At 42.1% G+C, this 17345-nt stretch overlaps 1 protein-coding gene across 1 annotated transcript in view; it reads right to left on the minus strand.

Moving 5' to 3' along the window:
- Positions 1–4267: 4267 nt before the first annotated feature.
- Positions 4268–17345, minus strand: part of LOC102743641 (aldehyde oxidase 4-like) — a 56643-nt gene continuing 43565 nt past the window's right edge. Inside the window, 9 exon segments of the mRNA XM_081815390.1 lie at positions 4268–4540; positions 5366–5533; positions 7912–8097; positions 10226–10292; positions 10478–10591; positions 11021–11073; positions 12148–12222; positions 15554–15682; positions 16957–17052. Coding sequence (XP_081671516.1) covers positions 4487–4540; positions 5366–5533; positions 7912–8097; positions 10226–10292; positions 10478–10591; positions 11021–11073; positions 12148–12222; positions 15554–15682; positions 16957–17052 — 942 coding nt within the window. The 3' untranslated portion in view covers positions 4268–4486.

A 17345-nucleotide genomic window follows, 5' to 3' on the forward strand; every position in this document is an offset into this window, starting at 1 on the left:
AAACTTTTGTTCAAATGAAATCTTATAAAGTGTAAACAAATTAAACAAAGGGGCGCCTGGGTGGCTCAGTCGTTAAGCGTCTGCCTTCGGCTCAGGTCATGATCCCAGGGTCCTGGGATCGAGCCTCACATCGGGCTCCCTGCTCTGCGGGAAGCCTGCTTCTCCCTCTTCTACTCCCCCTGCTTGTGTTCCCTCTCTCGCTGTGTCTCTCTCTGTCAAATAAATCAATAAAAATCTTTAAAAAAAAAAAAAAAAAACAAATTAAACAAAAGGGTTACTGCTTAGCCCAGAGGGCTGGGGGTAAGGCCTGAAGTCCTCTGGTTTTCTCTCCTTCAGAAGGCCCCAGGGTTCTGGGGAACTCAGTGTAAAAATGACTCACTTCAGAGTGAACAAAAGGTTGCCCACAGTATGAAGGTAGCATGCAGTCTCTGCCAAGGTTTTCTGATTCTCAGATCTTAGTCAAGACAAAGGAAAAAAAGCCACCACTGCTTTTTTCTTTTTTTCCTTTATGAAAAGGGAATGCTAAATTTCTTCACTTTAAAATGGATTATTCTGGTGAGACAAACTTGATATATATTGACCGATGAGATTCTATGTTTGTTATAAGAAAAGGTCTTAGAATTACATCAAAAAGTCCCCGTTACCCAATGGAAGAATTAATATTGGATGTGACACTGTCCTCCCCAACAATCCAAACAAACCTATTTCTGGAAAAAACCTGCAACAAATCCTGCTCACGGATGTAAATGGAAAAGTACTGGCCATGACTTCAGTGTCCTAGAGTGTTGCCTTCTGTGGTGAGCTCTTCAAAACCCAAAGGCAAAACACAGGCAAGCAGACCGATAATAGGGCACTTTTAGGACTCTTGGGTTGGTCATTAAACACCTATATTCAGACCCTCTAGTCTCAACTGTTTTGACCTTCTCCTCCCAGGTCCTAGCTCTAGATCAATGCACCTGCAGATTCTGCATCTGGTGAGCACCTGCTTCCCAGCATCGAGCTTCTGGCTGCCGCAGTCACTGCTAGAGGGCAGGAGACTAGCAGCTGCAGGTTTCTGGGAGGAAAGAAGGGCAATGGGGACCATGAAGGTGAAGCAAAATTACTTCCTCTTACCTCTTCCCTCCCGGCTAAAGACCACCCCATCTGAGAAAAAGGATCAAACAATAAAGTAATTCAGATGGAAAGGGAAAGGGGAGAGGAAGTCTAAGTGGATAGGGCAGGCTATTAGGAAAAGTGTAATATAAATGTGAAAGAGTCATATAGTAAAGGAAATTCAATTAATAGTCTGGGACTAAACTAGACCACAGCCTCAACAACTTAAGGGTTGGGGGTTGCTGGGGAGAGGGGAAAATAAAAGTTACGAAAGTATTATTTCACTGGGGCAAATGGTGGAAATATGGGGACAGAGCAGGAGGCCAGGAGAGTAACTTTTCATGGGTGAATATTGGTATCTTGTTTTCAAATATGTGTTTGTTTCTTAAAGTAAATGGAAATGCATAACTAATGGTATAGTAGAACCTCAAAATTAAGAGAAGAAATGAAATTACTCATCCCTGAAACCAGCAAAAATAATGAACCAGCAAAATAATGAAAAGATGGAAACCATAGTTTAAGATACTTTATATTATGTATTTGATACATGATACTGTTAAAAAATAAAATTCAACTGAGTAAATATGAGGATCTAATTGGCTTTCTGCAACAATTCATGAATTGGGCAGCATCCCATCTAGCAAATAGAAGGGAGCTCCCTCAGGGTCTGCCTCAGGGGCAGAGAGCCTCCTTCCTCAAGGTCGTGCCCTTCCTGGGGCAGCCCCACCCATGACTGAGTGACTGAGGGGTACACAGGCCTGTCCATTTCAGCCTAACAGGGACAAGTCGTAGGGGCAGCGCTTGTTCCAAGGCTCCATGCTGAGTTCCTGATGCCTCCAGGGTCTTGCTTGATTTCTCCCTCTGCCCGATTCTGCTTCTCCTACCTTCCTGTCTCAGGTGTTGATCCCTGAAAAACATCCTGCTCCCCATACTCTGTCTCAGCATCTGCTTCCAGAAAACTTAGCCTGTGATTCCAGGTGTTCTGATACTGTGAGGAATTTGGCCAATGTACACCACTGAAAACATCAAGTACAGAGGATTTAAAGATTTTTTCCTCAAAAGAAACATCGTAGATGTCCCAGGCCTCCTGTCCCAGTCCTCTTTTTGACCAATCCCATTTCTAAAACCTGAGTGCATGTGAGTGTCGGCAGGTTCAAGACCCTGAACAGAAATCAAATCCTTCCCTACTACTATTCACTCAGCTCCATTTGCCCAGTGTTTTTGTCAGACGGTACAAGACTAGTCCTTCATAAGCTTTTGGTCCAGGAGAAGTAAGACGTCCTTGGCCTCGCAGGTGCAACAGAGCAAGGAGGAGCACGGCAAGTGTAGACCTGCCACGTGTTACTTCTCTTCTGATGGACTTTTATTAAACCCACAATTAAGCAATAGCCATGATGGGTTTCTAAGTAACAAGCAGTGGCAGTTTTGCCCAAAGTTAATAATGATTATGCATTTTCATCATCGAGAGGGCTCTTGACCATTTACAGATCACTGGTTAGAAAGATCATATCTTACACTTCTGTGCAACTATCACTGTGATAACACTTTAAAATTAGACAGTCAATAATTAAACTTTAAGATACTTATCTAAATTAGTATTAAGGATTAAGTTTTAATATAATAGATAATAAAAACTGTCAAATTTTAAGGGCATTAGAATTTTAATCCTATGTTTGGAAACTGCTATCCTATAAAATGTACTATTTTTGTAAATACTTTATCCCAAACCCCAATTCTTCAAGTTAATTAAGTACTGCTGAAGTGATCAGACTTATTTTGTAAAAATTCAGTTTCTGCATTTTCAGAGGTTTTGACCACACGGTCTGTGAAGTATAATACTTTTTTAAATTAATTTGGGTCTGTGATAAATATGTCTTCCTATTTTACTGCTAGAAAAATATATCAGTAATCCTATTTTCGCTGTTCTGTCTGGCACAATGAGTTTGTGTGGGTTGGGTTCTAGGCAAACTAAATTATCGGATGAATTCAAACAGACATTTAAAAATATATGTACACACACACACACACATACACACACTTCTCTTAGAATAAGAGACACTGACTGGTGAGACTTTAGTTTGGAAAGAAGCCTTTCCTTTCTACTGCCAGCCTTCTCTTCCTCCAATCTGGTCTCAAACACACATGAACAGTCATTCATGCTTATTCTTCCGCCACAAAATTACTATTAATAAATGCAGAGCTTTAATATCTAGCACACAGATTCCGACAAGTGATTTAGATTGTTTATTTTGTTTCAAACCTCATAGGGACTGAACATCTTCTCTGGCATAACCCTGCATTTCCTGAGGAAAATGCAATGTAAAATAGCTAAGAAATAACTAAAAAAAAAAAAAAACAAAAAAACCCTCAGGATTTTTGTGTTCCTCTGAAATGGCAAAAGAAAGGTAGTGCTGATTTCATCTTTTAGACACTAAGCCAAAGCAAGGGACTGCAGAATGATTTGAGATCATTGTTTAACTCTGTGTGGTTTCCCAGGAGAGGAAGACACTGCACGAGGAGCAGAGCTCATGGCAGATGAGGACCAGCTGAAGACTTTGGATGGTTTACATCCCTAAGATTCATCTAAACAGGCCACATGGGAGTGGCAGGAACATGAGGATTGTGGTAGGCTTGCAGTGCTGGAGATCACAAAAGCCAATTATGGACATTTCTTCCAACCCCATGTTCAGAGACCTCATTGTTAGTGGCTTGGAATTGGCCAAGGTGGGTGTCTTTACACCACAGAAATTGGCAAAACACAATCAGTCATGGATTTTTCCAAGTGAGCTGGTTATCACCATCACACCATTGGCTTTGGGGATCCAATTCTGAGAATTTTGGGGTTGGATGATTTTAGGGATCAGATTTCTGAAGAACAAAGCATGAGTAGTTTCTTGAGTTGTTCCATGGTAATGAAAACTCTACCATGTTTTAAAATCATGATGTTGTAGATCTTCAAGATAATACAAATGAAAAGAAGAATTTTTGATTCTAAGCTTCATTATATCTTTTGGTATAAATTTATGTCCTAAAACATAATCATGCAGTGACCTACACCACAGAGAATAACTAAAAGATACTAAAATTATTCTTTTTTTTTTTTTTTTTAAGATTTTATTTATTTGACAGAGAGAGAATGAGAGAGAGAGCACATGAGAGTGGGGAGGGTCAGAGGGAGAAGCAAGCTCCCTGCCGAGCAGGGAGCCCGATGCGGGACTCGATCCAGGGACTCCAGGATCATGACCTGAGCCGAAGGCAATCGCCCAACCAACTGAGCCACCCAGGCGCCCCCTAAAATTATTCTTGACAATCAGGAGCCAATCTATACTTTGCTCTGGTTTGAAAATTTTAAGGTCAATCATGTATTCTTTCATTTTCTAAGAGAAACAAAGGATTAAGACACATGGATGGACCAAGGTGTAAATGTTGAAGGATCATCTCTAGGAATCTAAAAAAAAAAAATCGAAAGAGGGAAGATAATTATTAATAAAATGTTATATGAAAAACTTGTAATTTAGAAGAAAAATTGTTTTTTAAAAAAGAACAAGCCAATGTCCATTTTATTCTTATCACAAATACATAGTTTTCCTATTCCTTTCAATCCTTGAGTCATAAATCTCTTTATCCTCATAAACTTATGCTTGGGATATGATGCATCTTATTCAGAAGCCCTGTACTTTCAAAGGCATAAAGTGCAATCTAATTTTATACTAGACCTTCAGTTAGGGCTGCAGTAAGCAGCAATAGTAGGAAGAATCTCTAATCATAGTTCTAGATGTATGTGCAGCAGCTGGAAAATGAACCTGTGTTCTATTAGTGTGTCATTACAAGGCATATCAAAGAGTGCCCAGACTTTGATATTTCAATTTAAATTATTTTTACTAGTTTGCTTAACAAATGCTTTCTGAATAATTGACCAGATCAGATATCTATTTCATCTAATTTAGTTATTTAGGTGATCACAATACCACATCAACTGCATTTTGATAAAATGTTTCAAGAAGTTAGCTACCATGTGGATTTGCTACCAGCACTGACTCAATTGAGTCTGCTTTTCTTTGGGGTCTGAAACAAGCCATCATTTGAAGAGGTTCACTCACTTTGCAGTTACTTTAAAGTATATAGATAGTAGCAGGTAGAGGCAGAGTGAGAATTTTCATTGGAAAAGATGAACCTGCCCTGGGGTTTTGTCATGGTTACCAAATCCATACTAAGAACCTGAAAGTCCAGGTAAGCGGTGATTACAACAAGGACCTCTCCTCACCACCCTTACCATGTCAGTAAACTGATCCACACAAGTCATCCTAATAAACTCAGGAGTTGCTGGGCTATTCAGGGTGAAGGTCGTGGTCAGACCCCTCTCTTTGCGGGCAGCAGTCACTGCATCAAATATGGCGAACAACACGGAGGATCCCAAGAACATTCCAGCCTCACCCAAGCCCTGAGAGGAGGGCAAAAGGCTGTCAGAAATGCATGGTTCTCTTGGGACAAATTTGTGCACACGCACACACACACACACACATGCACCCGTGTGCATAAACACGTATACACGTGCGCACATGCACACACACGCACCTGTGTGCATAAACACGTATACACGTGCACACATGCACGCACGCACACACACGCACACACGCACCCGTGTGCATAAACACGTATACACGTGCACACATGCACGCACACACGCACACACACGCACACACGCACCCGTGTGCATAAACACATATACACGTGCGCACATGCACGCACGCACACACACGCACACATGCACACACACACGCACCCATGTGCATAAACACGTACACACACGCACGCACACACACGCACCCGTGTGCATAAACACGTAGACACGTGTGCACACGCACGCACGCACACACCCATGCGCATAAACACGTATACACGCGCGCACACGCGCGCACGCACTCGTGTGCATAAACACGTATACACGTGCGCACATGCACGCACGCACACGCACACACGCACACACTCTCTCACCACTTCTGGCTGTATAGTCCTTAGAATGGAGTAGGTCTGAATTGCCAGAACCGACCCCCATCCCCCGGCCCCTTGTTGATTTGTGTGTGGGGTCCTCCTCAAAGTAGCTCATGAAAATGCCCCAGAACATCAGGATAGTGGGGCAGCTAAAACCTGTTCCTTGGCCCAGGTAAAATCCTAAAGACCAAAGCCCTTGGTGCACTCTAGAATATTCCACTTTGGGCTCCAGACCATTTTTGTTTAACTCAAAACCCAAACAAAACAACCACAATCTTTGTAGCTGAGCCTAAAAGACAGTGAGGTGGCTGACTCTTAAGAGTGAGCTGCTGAAGTTGCCTGTGTGCTAACTTCCCTGGTGTGTCTTGGATGTTTCTGAATTAACAGTGTAGTGGCATTATATTTTGAATGATTCACCAATGATTGTTTGTACTGATTTTTCTTCTTTCTTCCTTCAAAGTAATCTGGTCTGTGGTCTGTGCTCAGGGCCGTAGTGGGGAGATTGGCCTTTATCTCCAAGCAAAAGCCTATCCCTGGCTTTGATTTTTACTCTAAAGCAAATGTAGAAGGAGAGGTAGAGCTGGTAGAAGGAGGGGTTTCCTCTGAAGTGAGGAGGAGGGGAGCAGAAAGGTCTTATGTGCTGTTTGGAGCAAACTGGCAGGGAGGTGGCTAGACCCTAAAAGGCAGGATTGCACCCTGTGTCAGGATGGTCTTTAGAGATGCTTCTGGTGTAGAAGCAGATAGAGGCCAATCAGACAGGAAGTCTTGCCTTCCTCCCAATCTTGACCTACTTTTAAGAAGGAGAGGCAATTTCCTGAAAAAATCTAAGGGTAGCCTGCCATCTGTCTGACCAGATGTGGGCTCAGAATAGAACATAAGTTGGGGGAAGTTGTGTTTTTTTGCGCACTTGTGTTCAAGAACCCTCACCATAGGTCTTTATGGGCCAGTTAGAGCCCATATGCTCCAGGGAACATAGGGTCAATGCCTCTTGTATCAGCAGCTATTAACAGCTCAGAGCAAATAGTGAGAAACTTGTTTGAAAGCCTGTTCCAGTTTGGGGAGGTGTGGAGAGAGGAAGACAAACAAGAAAGAATTGAGTCTGGAGAACATGTGAGAAGAGTGTAGAAAAGAAAGTTCTGGGCTGGTGAAATTTGCCTACAATTTCAGATTTATCTCATGGTAGCACTTAGCCTAATGACCCTAGATGTTTGACTCTTCCTTGACCTTTCTTGTTTGATTAAATTTGTTTCATGATCTCTCTCATGAGTGAAGAGTCTACTTCGTCTTCTGAAGTCAGTAAGCACCACGCTGCCATGAATTTGCTTTCCTTTTCCCTTTTCCTGTTGGGATTTTCAATTCAAAGGAGTAAGCAAATTCAGGGGACTATTTCATTATTTCTTGAAAGAGTAGGTTGTTATAGACTGAACTGTGCTCCCTCAAAATTCATATGTTGAAGTCCTAATCCCCTACCTCAGACTGTGACCATATTTGGAGATAAGGTCTTTAAAGAGGTGAAATTAAGTTAAAATGAGGTCTTTAGAGTGGGCCCCAATCCAATATGACTGGTGTCTTTATAAGAAAAGGAAATTAGGACATACAGAGAGAGACATCAGACATGTGCCCACAGAGGGGATAACCATGGGAGGACATGGTGAGAAGGTGGCTATCTGCAAGCCAAAGAGAGGTCTTAGAAGAAATCAAACCTTGATCTTGGACTTCTAGCCTCCAGAAGTGTGAGAAAATATATCCCTGTTGTTTAGGCCACTCAGTGTGTGGTACTTTGTTATGGTAGCCCTACAAACTAATATAGAGGTCTTGTTTTCTTACCTTGGATGAGTAGATGGCTGTGGGATTTCGGGAATGCACCAAAGTGACATAGAACTCTTCTGGAATCTCAGTGACAGTCGGGATTTTGTAGTCATCTGGGCTTCGAGAGTGGAGCACACCTTCCGGGGAATATTTCAGTTCCTCTATGGTGTAGAATCCCATGCCTTGGATAAATGCTCCTTCAATCTACAGGCAAAAATTTCACAACTTATTAAGTATATGATATTGATTGAATAAATATTCCAATGTGACTGAAAATGGAGCTCCAAACCATAGTGAGTCATTCTTGACAGCCTGGGGTGGACTTACAAAGGGTCTGGTGCTTGCCTTCCTACCTGGCCTCATCCCTAGTTCTTCTTGCCCAGGTGACCCACCCTCCAGGTACCTGACACTGGACAAGTTCCGGGTAATTCTCAAGCCCACCAGATTTCATTCAGACCTCCAAGTCTTTGTATTGTGGTTTCCCCTGACTCTCTTCACTGCTCCCTACCTCAGCTTGTCCCCCTGGAGAATTCCTATTTATCCTCCAAGTTCCTGCCTATTTGGAGCCTTTTGGATCCTCCTACCACCTCCATGGTGGATTTAGAAACTACTTCCTCCAGGCTCACTGCATCTTGAACACATTCATCCATCACGTTGGCTCTCAGAGGGTATTTTCCTTGTTCACCTCTTCCATCTTGCTCTCTCTCATGTTTATGAGCATTTTGAGGCCTTGGCCTTCTTGTATTCTGTTACTAGCATGAGGCCTGATACATAGGTTCTTAATAAATGTCTGTTGAATTAGAGGGAAAAGAAGCTAACATTAAAGGAACATGAACTAGAATAAATGGAACACCGTAGGTTATTATAATATCTGGATTTCTTTACTTCCCTTTATAAATTACCATGGTGAGTAGGTAAATGTTAAACAAGATAGGATAGAAAAAACTTTTATTAAATTAAATATTTTTTATTAAAAGTCATGTTGAGTTCTATTTACAAACTAATATGCCCTAGGAAAAAGGCTTGAGGGGTGTCTGCCTGGAGGTTAAAGAATTGAAGGAGAGTTATAGTTTGCATTTTATTGAAAATGTAAAATTAAGGAATAAGGTATACAAATCTAAATTCTATATTTGGATATTTCCAACTGCTTATCCCTAAAGGAAAAGATCGAAGTCTAAGAGATCAAGTCTAACATACTTCTAGTTTTCTTTCCTTTTCTAATGAGACGAATGTAGGGTTTTCCTGATCATGACATCTCCCTTTCTGCCTTTGCTTAAACAATAAAGAGGCAGAAAGGAGCTGGGAGGAGGGGGTAAGAAAGGGAAGGGGAGGCAAGGACTGGGTGAGCTGTGGTTCTCAAACTTTACAGACTTAAGATGAATTTCAGGTACAGGTTAAATGTGCCGGTTTCTGTCTCAGCCCAGGAAAGTTAAGATGGAATAAGTCTAAGCCTGGGCTGAATTCCTGGGTACAGGAATCCATGTTTCCAATAAACACTTACAAGTTCTTCTGTTGCAGAGTCTGAGGACCACACTTTGAGAAGCACAGAGGGATCAATAAAATTGTTCCTTATAAAGCCCAATGGCCAACCCAGGTAAACCAATCTCTTAGGACTTAGGATGCTGGGAACCTGTTGGCAGATGAAAGCACCATGTGTCCGTCAGGTGTGATGCCAAGCTGCTCAACTGCTCCAGCATGCTACTCAGGTGGACACCGGGGACCAGCTGCCCTGCCTCACCTGGGGGCCGGTTAGTAGGTCTGAGGTGGACTGATGTGGCTGGTCCACTGGCTCCACCTTCAGTAACAAGGCTAGAAAAAAGCAAATCTATACCAACAGCTGGAAAGGTTTTAAGTTTAAAAAGACTTTTGGTGAGTTAATTTTATTGTTTGCAAGATCAAAATCAGAATTAAATTCGGCAGGAGGCAAAAAATTATGTTTAAGTATTTCTTTTTCTTTTATATTTCCCTAAATTGCAGTCTGTTTAAATTTAATATTAATATGAATACTAATGTAACTTTATTATTATGTATTTACATAGTGTTCCCTAATTATGAACATATTAATATTCATGAAGAAAAATTAGAAGGCACTGAGAATTATAAAGCAGGATAAGTCACACATATTCCTGCCATACAAAGACAATGATTGTTAACTTTTTCTTGAATTTTCTTCTAATATTTTATCTATTGCGTGTGTGTATGTAAAATATATAATATATACTGCAGAGTACTTGCACCAGGTGTAAACAACATTTGGAGGATTCTGGGAAATACTTTTCTGAATGGAACTGATCAAAAGTTCCTGTGGTCAGAGGGTCCTGGTATCACGCACCTGCCCAATGTCCACGGCTGGGTTTATGCTGAAAGCAGCATCCATGAAGAGGTCAGTCCTAAGGAGCGGTTCCAAGAGAAAATATATAGTGGAAAATATGATTTATTTAAAATAGATCTTTACTAAAATTATATATCTGTCCCTGGTTCTTCCACCTGGAGGATCAAGTTGATTATCACGTACAGCATGGAAAACACGTCAATGTTTGTATTTACACTATGCAGATGGTGAACACAAATGTTGCTCTTTACCTTATGAGCCCCCGTCAGACAGTCAACTTCAACCTCAGAACAGGATGCTCCATAAACATAATATGGATAGGGGTCACCTTTCTCCTTCTCCCAGTCCATATATGTCTGGTAGCCTCTGAGAAGAGGAATCAGCAGAGAAAAGGACAGGCCCTTTCCCCACTAGTGGTCTCATTGCCACTGTACTGTGGGGCCTGGAGATAAACGGAGCACCCGCCCCACGGCTGCCGGCCTCCCTCCCCTTCTTCGGCAAGGGGGTGTGTGATCAGAGTTGTACAGTTCCACCACAGGCACGGGGAGAAGGCACACTACTGTCTGACCCCCACCCTCCAGCAGGCAGTTAGTGCAATGGGTTTTCGAGTGCGTGTCAACAGCTGTGGTGTCCCTCCTGGTGGAGTCCCTAGACCTCCCTGCCATGACCCAGGACTGAGGGCTGACAGCGGGGACACAGCAGAGCTCCCGGGCTCTCCGGGCATCTGTTTGGACTGATGAGTGTGCACCATCTCTGCCCAGCTGTAATCTAACCCAAAGTAAAAATGTCCTTTACTTGAAATATCCAGTAGTCGAGAGACTGATGGATTCTTCGAAGGCTTCTGCAACCTGGAAGAGATGATTGGTTACAAAGAAATATAAATTTAGGGAAAGTAATGAAAAATACCTTCCTCCTCCTGTTTGGAGCAAGCTTTCTACCCACATTCGCCTCAGTTGAGATGTACGCCTTGTACAAGCCACAGGTCATGCTTTTCAAGAGAGGTGTGTAGGGGCAGCTGCTAGCTATGCTCTGAGGCCCTTTAGTGTTTTGGGTTGCACAGTGTAAAGTTTATGTTTTTTAACCCTTTTTGGCTTTTTATTTTTTTTAATTTTTAAGATTTTATTTATTTGTGAGAGAGAGAGAGAGCACAAGCAGAGGGAGAGGGAGAGGGAGAAGCAGGCTCCCCACAGAGCAGGGAGCCCGATGCGGGACTCGATCCCAGGACCCTGGGATCATGACCTGAGCTGAAGGCAGACGCTTAACCATCTGAGCCACCCAGGTATCCCCCTTTCTGGCTTTTTAAATTAAGGAGAGGGCTAGACCATATTCATGTACTTTTGTATGTAAGTATCTACACAGATACGTATATATACACACACATGTTTATATGTGTATGTGTCTGTCTATATATGTATGTACTTTTACTCTGCTTTTTTCCCAAATAATTTCACTGGCGGTCTCAGTATATTATGTCAGCTTCCCTACTGGAGTAACCTGGGTAGGGCTAGGAACAAGAATACTAATGGTAATGATAATAATTATTATTAAAAATAGAGTAATCCTTTGATAGTAGGACTGCTATTATCTCTGTTGCTCTGGTGAGAAAACCAAGGTCCTGAGGCACTGAGGGTGGAACTTGTCTCCCAGAGCTAGTAGTGACAGAGCAGGGACAGTAACCCTAATGTGTGTTTTACTTTAGAGCCCATGCTCTTACCATGCTCTGTGAGAAATCAGGCTCTGAAATAAAATCAAGTTTCAATGAATCCAGACATAGCTTTTGCTTTTTCAGAAAGGCAGAAGTAAATGTTAATAAATGCTTTGTTTCTTGAATGGGCACCACCCATCAGCCCAGGCACTTAGGGCCATTGCCCATCTGGATGTATCTGACTTTTCCTGGCAGGAGTAATAAAGAGAATACTCACCCATTCCTCCCATCTTCCTTTAGGGTTTTTTCTGATGATTGGCTGAAGACGGGCCATAAGAATTTGGCAGGCATTCTAAAAATAAATATTTGAAATCACATCGGAAAAAAAAGGCACAGGAAATAGCAAAATGTTAAATATTCAAATCAATTCAAAGGGAATCTGTCAGTTTTGTGAACCTGCCTGCTAGTCCCCTAGGCAGAGATTCTTAAAGTTGAGTAATGTAGGGAACCCCTTTGAAGGAAACAAATATTCTTGTGGATCTTGCGATGTTGATGCCCATTATTATTTGTTTTGTTTTTAATTTTAGTATGTTATGTTGATCACCATACAGTACATCATTAGTTTTTGATGTAGTGTTCCATGATTCATTGTTTGAGTATAATACCCAGTGCTCCATGCAGTACGTGCCCTCTTTAATACCCATCACCAGGCTAACCCATTATTTTTATTATAATGTTGTTTTAATATATGCTAACATAAAGCTAGGTTGAGTCTCCTTAGAGTTAGCTCTTTTGTACCTCCAAAGCAAAAATAAAACAACAAAGCACATAAACCAGTCTATATACCAATAAAATTCAAAATAACAACATTAATTTAGTTGGGTAATGATGCTGTTTCTCTGAAGCTGAACTGCTGCTTGGAATGCGGCCATATTGGCTGCTCTCGCCCACGGACGGTGGAGTTCAGTGTGCCCGCGGCGTGCCAGCCGACAGAGCAATTTTCTCTCCGTTCTTCTTATGTAAATCGCCACTACATTTTCATCTGCACTTTATACCTTGCCATCATCAGCTCTTCACGGGGTAAGAAAAAACAGCATTTACCTATGAAGTCCATCACTGCTCTTTTCTTGTTGCCTTAACACAAAGTATACTTCTTGGTCCCAAATGTGGGCAGAGATCTCATGGCAACACTCCACTTAATAAGTGGTCATTCTGATGATGCAAAGTGTGCTTTTTAAATTTTTAAAACATAAGTAAAATGAAAATAAGAAGGATTGAGGTGAAATCTTGGACCCTTGAGATTACACCTGCTGACTCCTGGTATCAGTGGGCCCCAATTTGGCTTCCATCCTTAATTCAAACATGAATCTGTTCATGCCTGCCCTTACATACTCACCTCAGCCTCAGATCACCTCTCATGCCCCCTCTTAGTTTCTGCTCCTTTTCTATCATCCCCTCTTTGGGAAATGGTTTCTGGCTTCTCACATGTTAGGGAGATCCTTGTTTTCTTTCTTTCTTTTTTTAAAATTTATTTATTTTAGAGAGAGACAGAGAGAGAGTGAGTAGGGGGAAGGGCAGAGGGAAAGAGAATCCTGAAGCAGACTCCCTACTGAGCAGGGAGCCTGACACAGGGCTCGATCCCAGGACCCTAAGATTATGACCTGAGCCAAGAGTCAGCCGCCTAACTGACTGAGCCACCCAGGCACCCCAGAGATCCTTGTTTTCATAAATCTCTTTGCTGGTTCATTCAGCTTTCAATCACTGACCTTATTACAAATGGGTGCCTTCCAAAAGAGGGCCACACTGAGGCAAAGCTAAGTCACAGGGTTCCTGCATGCCCAAATATCAGGTATTCTTCTCCTAATTGTGTCCTGACCTTGTACTCCTACACATAACTTTACACTCAGCAGTCTGACAGTCTTCCCTTTAAGAGAGTGAGATATTGCAGAGAACAATTTCATTCTTTTGTGACCTCCCAAACTCCTTTCTTTGTATGGAGAATTCTCTCACCTCATATCCCTTGGTAGGGTCACTTCCCTCTACTGAAGCTCTAAATGCCAGATACAAAATTTTCCAGCTTTTTTTGCATTACAGAAAAATTTTAAATACATAAAAGTCGAGAGAATAATGCGCTAGCCCCCCTTATCCAGCTTCAAGAATAAACATATACACCCCAATCTCACTCCTCCACTATCTTTCTTAGCTCTTCTACCTTGCTCCCTTTTGCTCTCTCTGCTCCAGTCCCCCAGGCCTGCTGCAGCTTCTCGAGCATAGTAAGCTAGCTCCCTCTGCTCCCAAATAACCTGCATGGCTTCTTTTCTTGCTGTGTTCACAACCTGGGTCAAGGATTGATTGATTGATTTATTGTCTGCTTAAATGTAAGCTCTATGAGATCAAGCTCTTTGGACTTTGTCCTGTTTCACTTACTGCTTTACCGACCCTTAGTGCTTATACTACCTAGCACATGGCAGGCCCTCTGTAAATGTTCGTTAAATCAATGTGGGATCAGTAAAATAAGTGTGAAGAAGTCACACAAATTGATGACTTTTTTACGATGATTCTTCATTATAAAATATAAAAATATTTTAAAAAATATTTAGTTTCCTTTTTCTTTTTCTTTTTTTAGTATGTCTGCTTTATCAATGCCTGAGACTATGTCTAGCTAGACTATGTCTAGCCATGCATTGGGTGTCTTTGTGCCACCTGTGCCTGCAAGGCAACTAGAATCTAGATAAAAGGTAAAAAATGGACTCAGTCACCTACATGTTTTAACCAAATTAGAATTTCCCGGACTGTTTTTCTTGGGTGCTGATTCTATAGGTATTAGGAGGGGTTTTATAAATGAAAATGTTTTCATGGGTAAGCAAGCTTGGGTAAAACAGTGAAACAAAGTTAAAGAGGTTTCTATACTGCAGGACTTGTCAGAGCATTTATTATGCTAATATGCATCATAAGCCTCTATGAGTAGGATGTACTATGCAACATTTTCCAAACTTGTTGACTACAGAATCCTTTTTTCCCACTGAGAACGTCATGGGACCACTGTTCCAAGGAACATACTTTGGGAATCCATGGTTCACATGATATATGGGCATATTCAACAGGCTGAAATTTTCTCTTTAAATTTGGTGTTTGTCTTTTGTGGGTGACTAATGGTCGATCAGTGGTTTTCTGGAGGTTGGAGGGTGGGGAGAAGGGAGGAGGTGGTGGCGGCTTTGTTGCATGATCTCTGCAAGCCACCCAGTGATTCTATGAGATGGGTGGTATTTGGGTGAAGTTTTGCAGAAGAAGAAACTGATCCTTAGAGAGGTTAAAAGACAGGTCAAGCCCTTCCTGGAATGAGGATGCCCTGTTAGTGATGCGATTACTCTGCACTTCTCTGGTGTGCTGGGGTAAGAGCAGGGAGGGATTCTCTCATATATTGGGAGGCTGCTGAAAGTTGCAGGTTGTACATGCAACCAAACATTAATTATGAAAAGCAGCCCGGGACAGCAGAAAGAGCACCAGATGGGAGCCTCAGAAAACTGGCCTTGGAGCCCTGGCTCCGCAGCTAATTAGCGGAATGATCTGCAACCAGCCACTTGACCTCTCTCGGACTCAGTTTCATCTTCCATAAAAGAAGGGGTGGGACAAGGTCTCCTCCAGCACTGTCACTGATGACTGACAACTGAGAGAAGAGTCACCTGTACAGCCTTCCCGTTGATGTCTGTCCCCATCGACGCCGCCGTGAAGCTAGCATTGGGCACCGTGACGGTGCTTGTTTCAGACAGGTGTATATACGACCGGGGGATGTTCAGTTCTCAACTAGCCACCTGCCGGAAGCAGAAGAATATTCTTTGTTTCATTGACTTTAAGCACCGCCCCCATATTAAAAACTTTTTAGTTCTCTTTTTGAACTGAGTATAAAACCTGCCTGTCCTATTGGGACAAATATTTAAGATAGCATCTTGGATTTTATATGTAGATTATGAGTTTGAAGCAACCAAAGAATCTTTTTGTGCTTAGTTTTTATACCAGTTTCATAAGAGCAGTACAGTCATCTTGGACATCTAGTTTAGTAGGACACATGCAGCAGGCGAGGTTGAGGCCTGGTCTTATTGTTTTACCTTCATCTGCTTGTGATTTACAGATAATTTAGCAGATTATGGTTCTTTTGTGGGACATTTTGCGGGTATAAGGATTTTGTTGTAAAGAAGCAAGATATGTTCGAAGAAGGCCCTGTGGATTTTTGTAATTTCCTAATTCCAAGCACTCTGTTAAATAATATTATTTCCTTAAGGAAAGTATCTTCTCCCTATTTCTCATTGGGAGAGAAGCTTTGTTTCCCCCCACCTCCCCCACACATACCTGCTCCCAAAATTTGATTCAGGTGTCATATTTAACAAATTCTTATTTAATATTAAAAAAAGAAGGAAAAATTTCCTATTGCAAATAATCGCTTGCTCTTTAAAAAGTATTAGAAACACGTCTTTGAATTAGTACACAGAATGGCCAGTCATGTGGTGTTCCTAAGTAGATTGTGAATTCTATGAACATAATTTCTCATCCTTTTAAACACATCCATTTTTAATTGAAGATCTGAATTAACATAGTATTGCTTTGAGCAGGTGCCACAAAGCTGAAAAATATTTTACCTTTAGAAACCGGAATCACGGGGTGCCTGGGTGGCTCAGTCATTAAGCGTCTGCCTTCGGCTCAGGTTATGGTCCCAGGGTCCTGGGATCGAGCCCCACATCAGGCTCCCTGCTCTGCGGGAAGCCTGCTTCTCCCTCTCCCACTCCCCCTGCTTGTGTTCCCTCTCTCGCTGTGTCTCTCTCTGTCAAATAAATAAATAAAATCTTCAAACAAACAAACAACTGGAATCACATTTTTCAGAAGACCTGATTTTTTTTGTTCAGGAAGAATAAGATCACATATTTCCTCAGTTCTAACACTCGCTTCCCTCACCCCCCTGCTGTATGCATTCCTGAAATCAAGAAGAGTCTTACAGTGGATCCATGCATGTGGCGTGATGGTATTTCTCCTGCTCAGCTGACGGTAAGGGGCTCTACTTTGCTACAGTGGTGATGACGGGCACTTATCTCACCTGAATCATTTTGGTGTGAAGGCCTTGTCCCATTTCACAGCCACCATGAGCCACCAAGACGGAGCCATCAAGATAGATGTGGACTAGAGCAGCAGCCTAGGGGAAATAATTACACCAGTTTGGAAAACGATGAGGCCAAATGTTGCTGAGAGTTTAGCTGAGGTTGCCAGATGAACGGTTTTGCTCTATTGAGCCAATCTCTCACCGTCTGCACTAGGGAAGAAAGCCTTCACAGGTAGCAACAGACAACCCCTGTCAAGAAACCCCAGACTGGAGAAGCATCAATGTCAATGTATGAATGGTGGCTCATCTCCCCTCCTACCAGTCCCTGGCCTCTGGAGGCCTTGTGTCATTGCTTTGAGGCCACTCCAAAGCCTCAACTTGTACGG

The sequence above is a fragment of the Leptonychotes weddellii genome, chromosome 3 (assembly GCF_054177405.1).
Source record: "Leptonychotes weddellii isolate Sample4059 chromosome 3, ASM5417740v2, whole genome shotgun sequence".
Taxonomy (NCBI): Eukaryota; Metazoa; Chordata; class Mammalia; order Carnivora; family Phocidae; genus Leptonychotes; species Leptonychotes weddellii.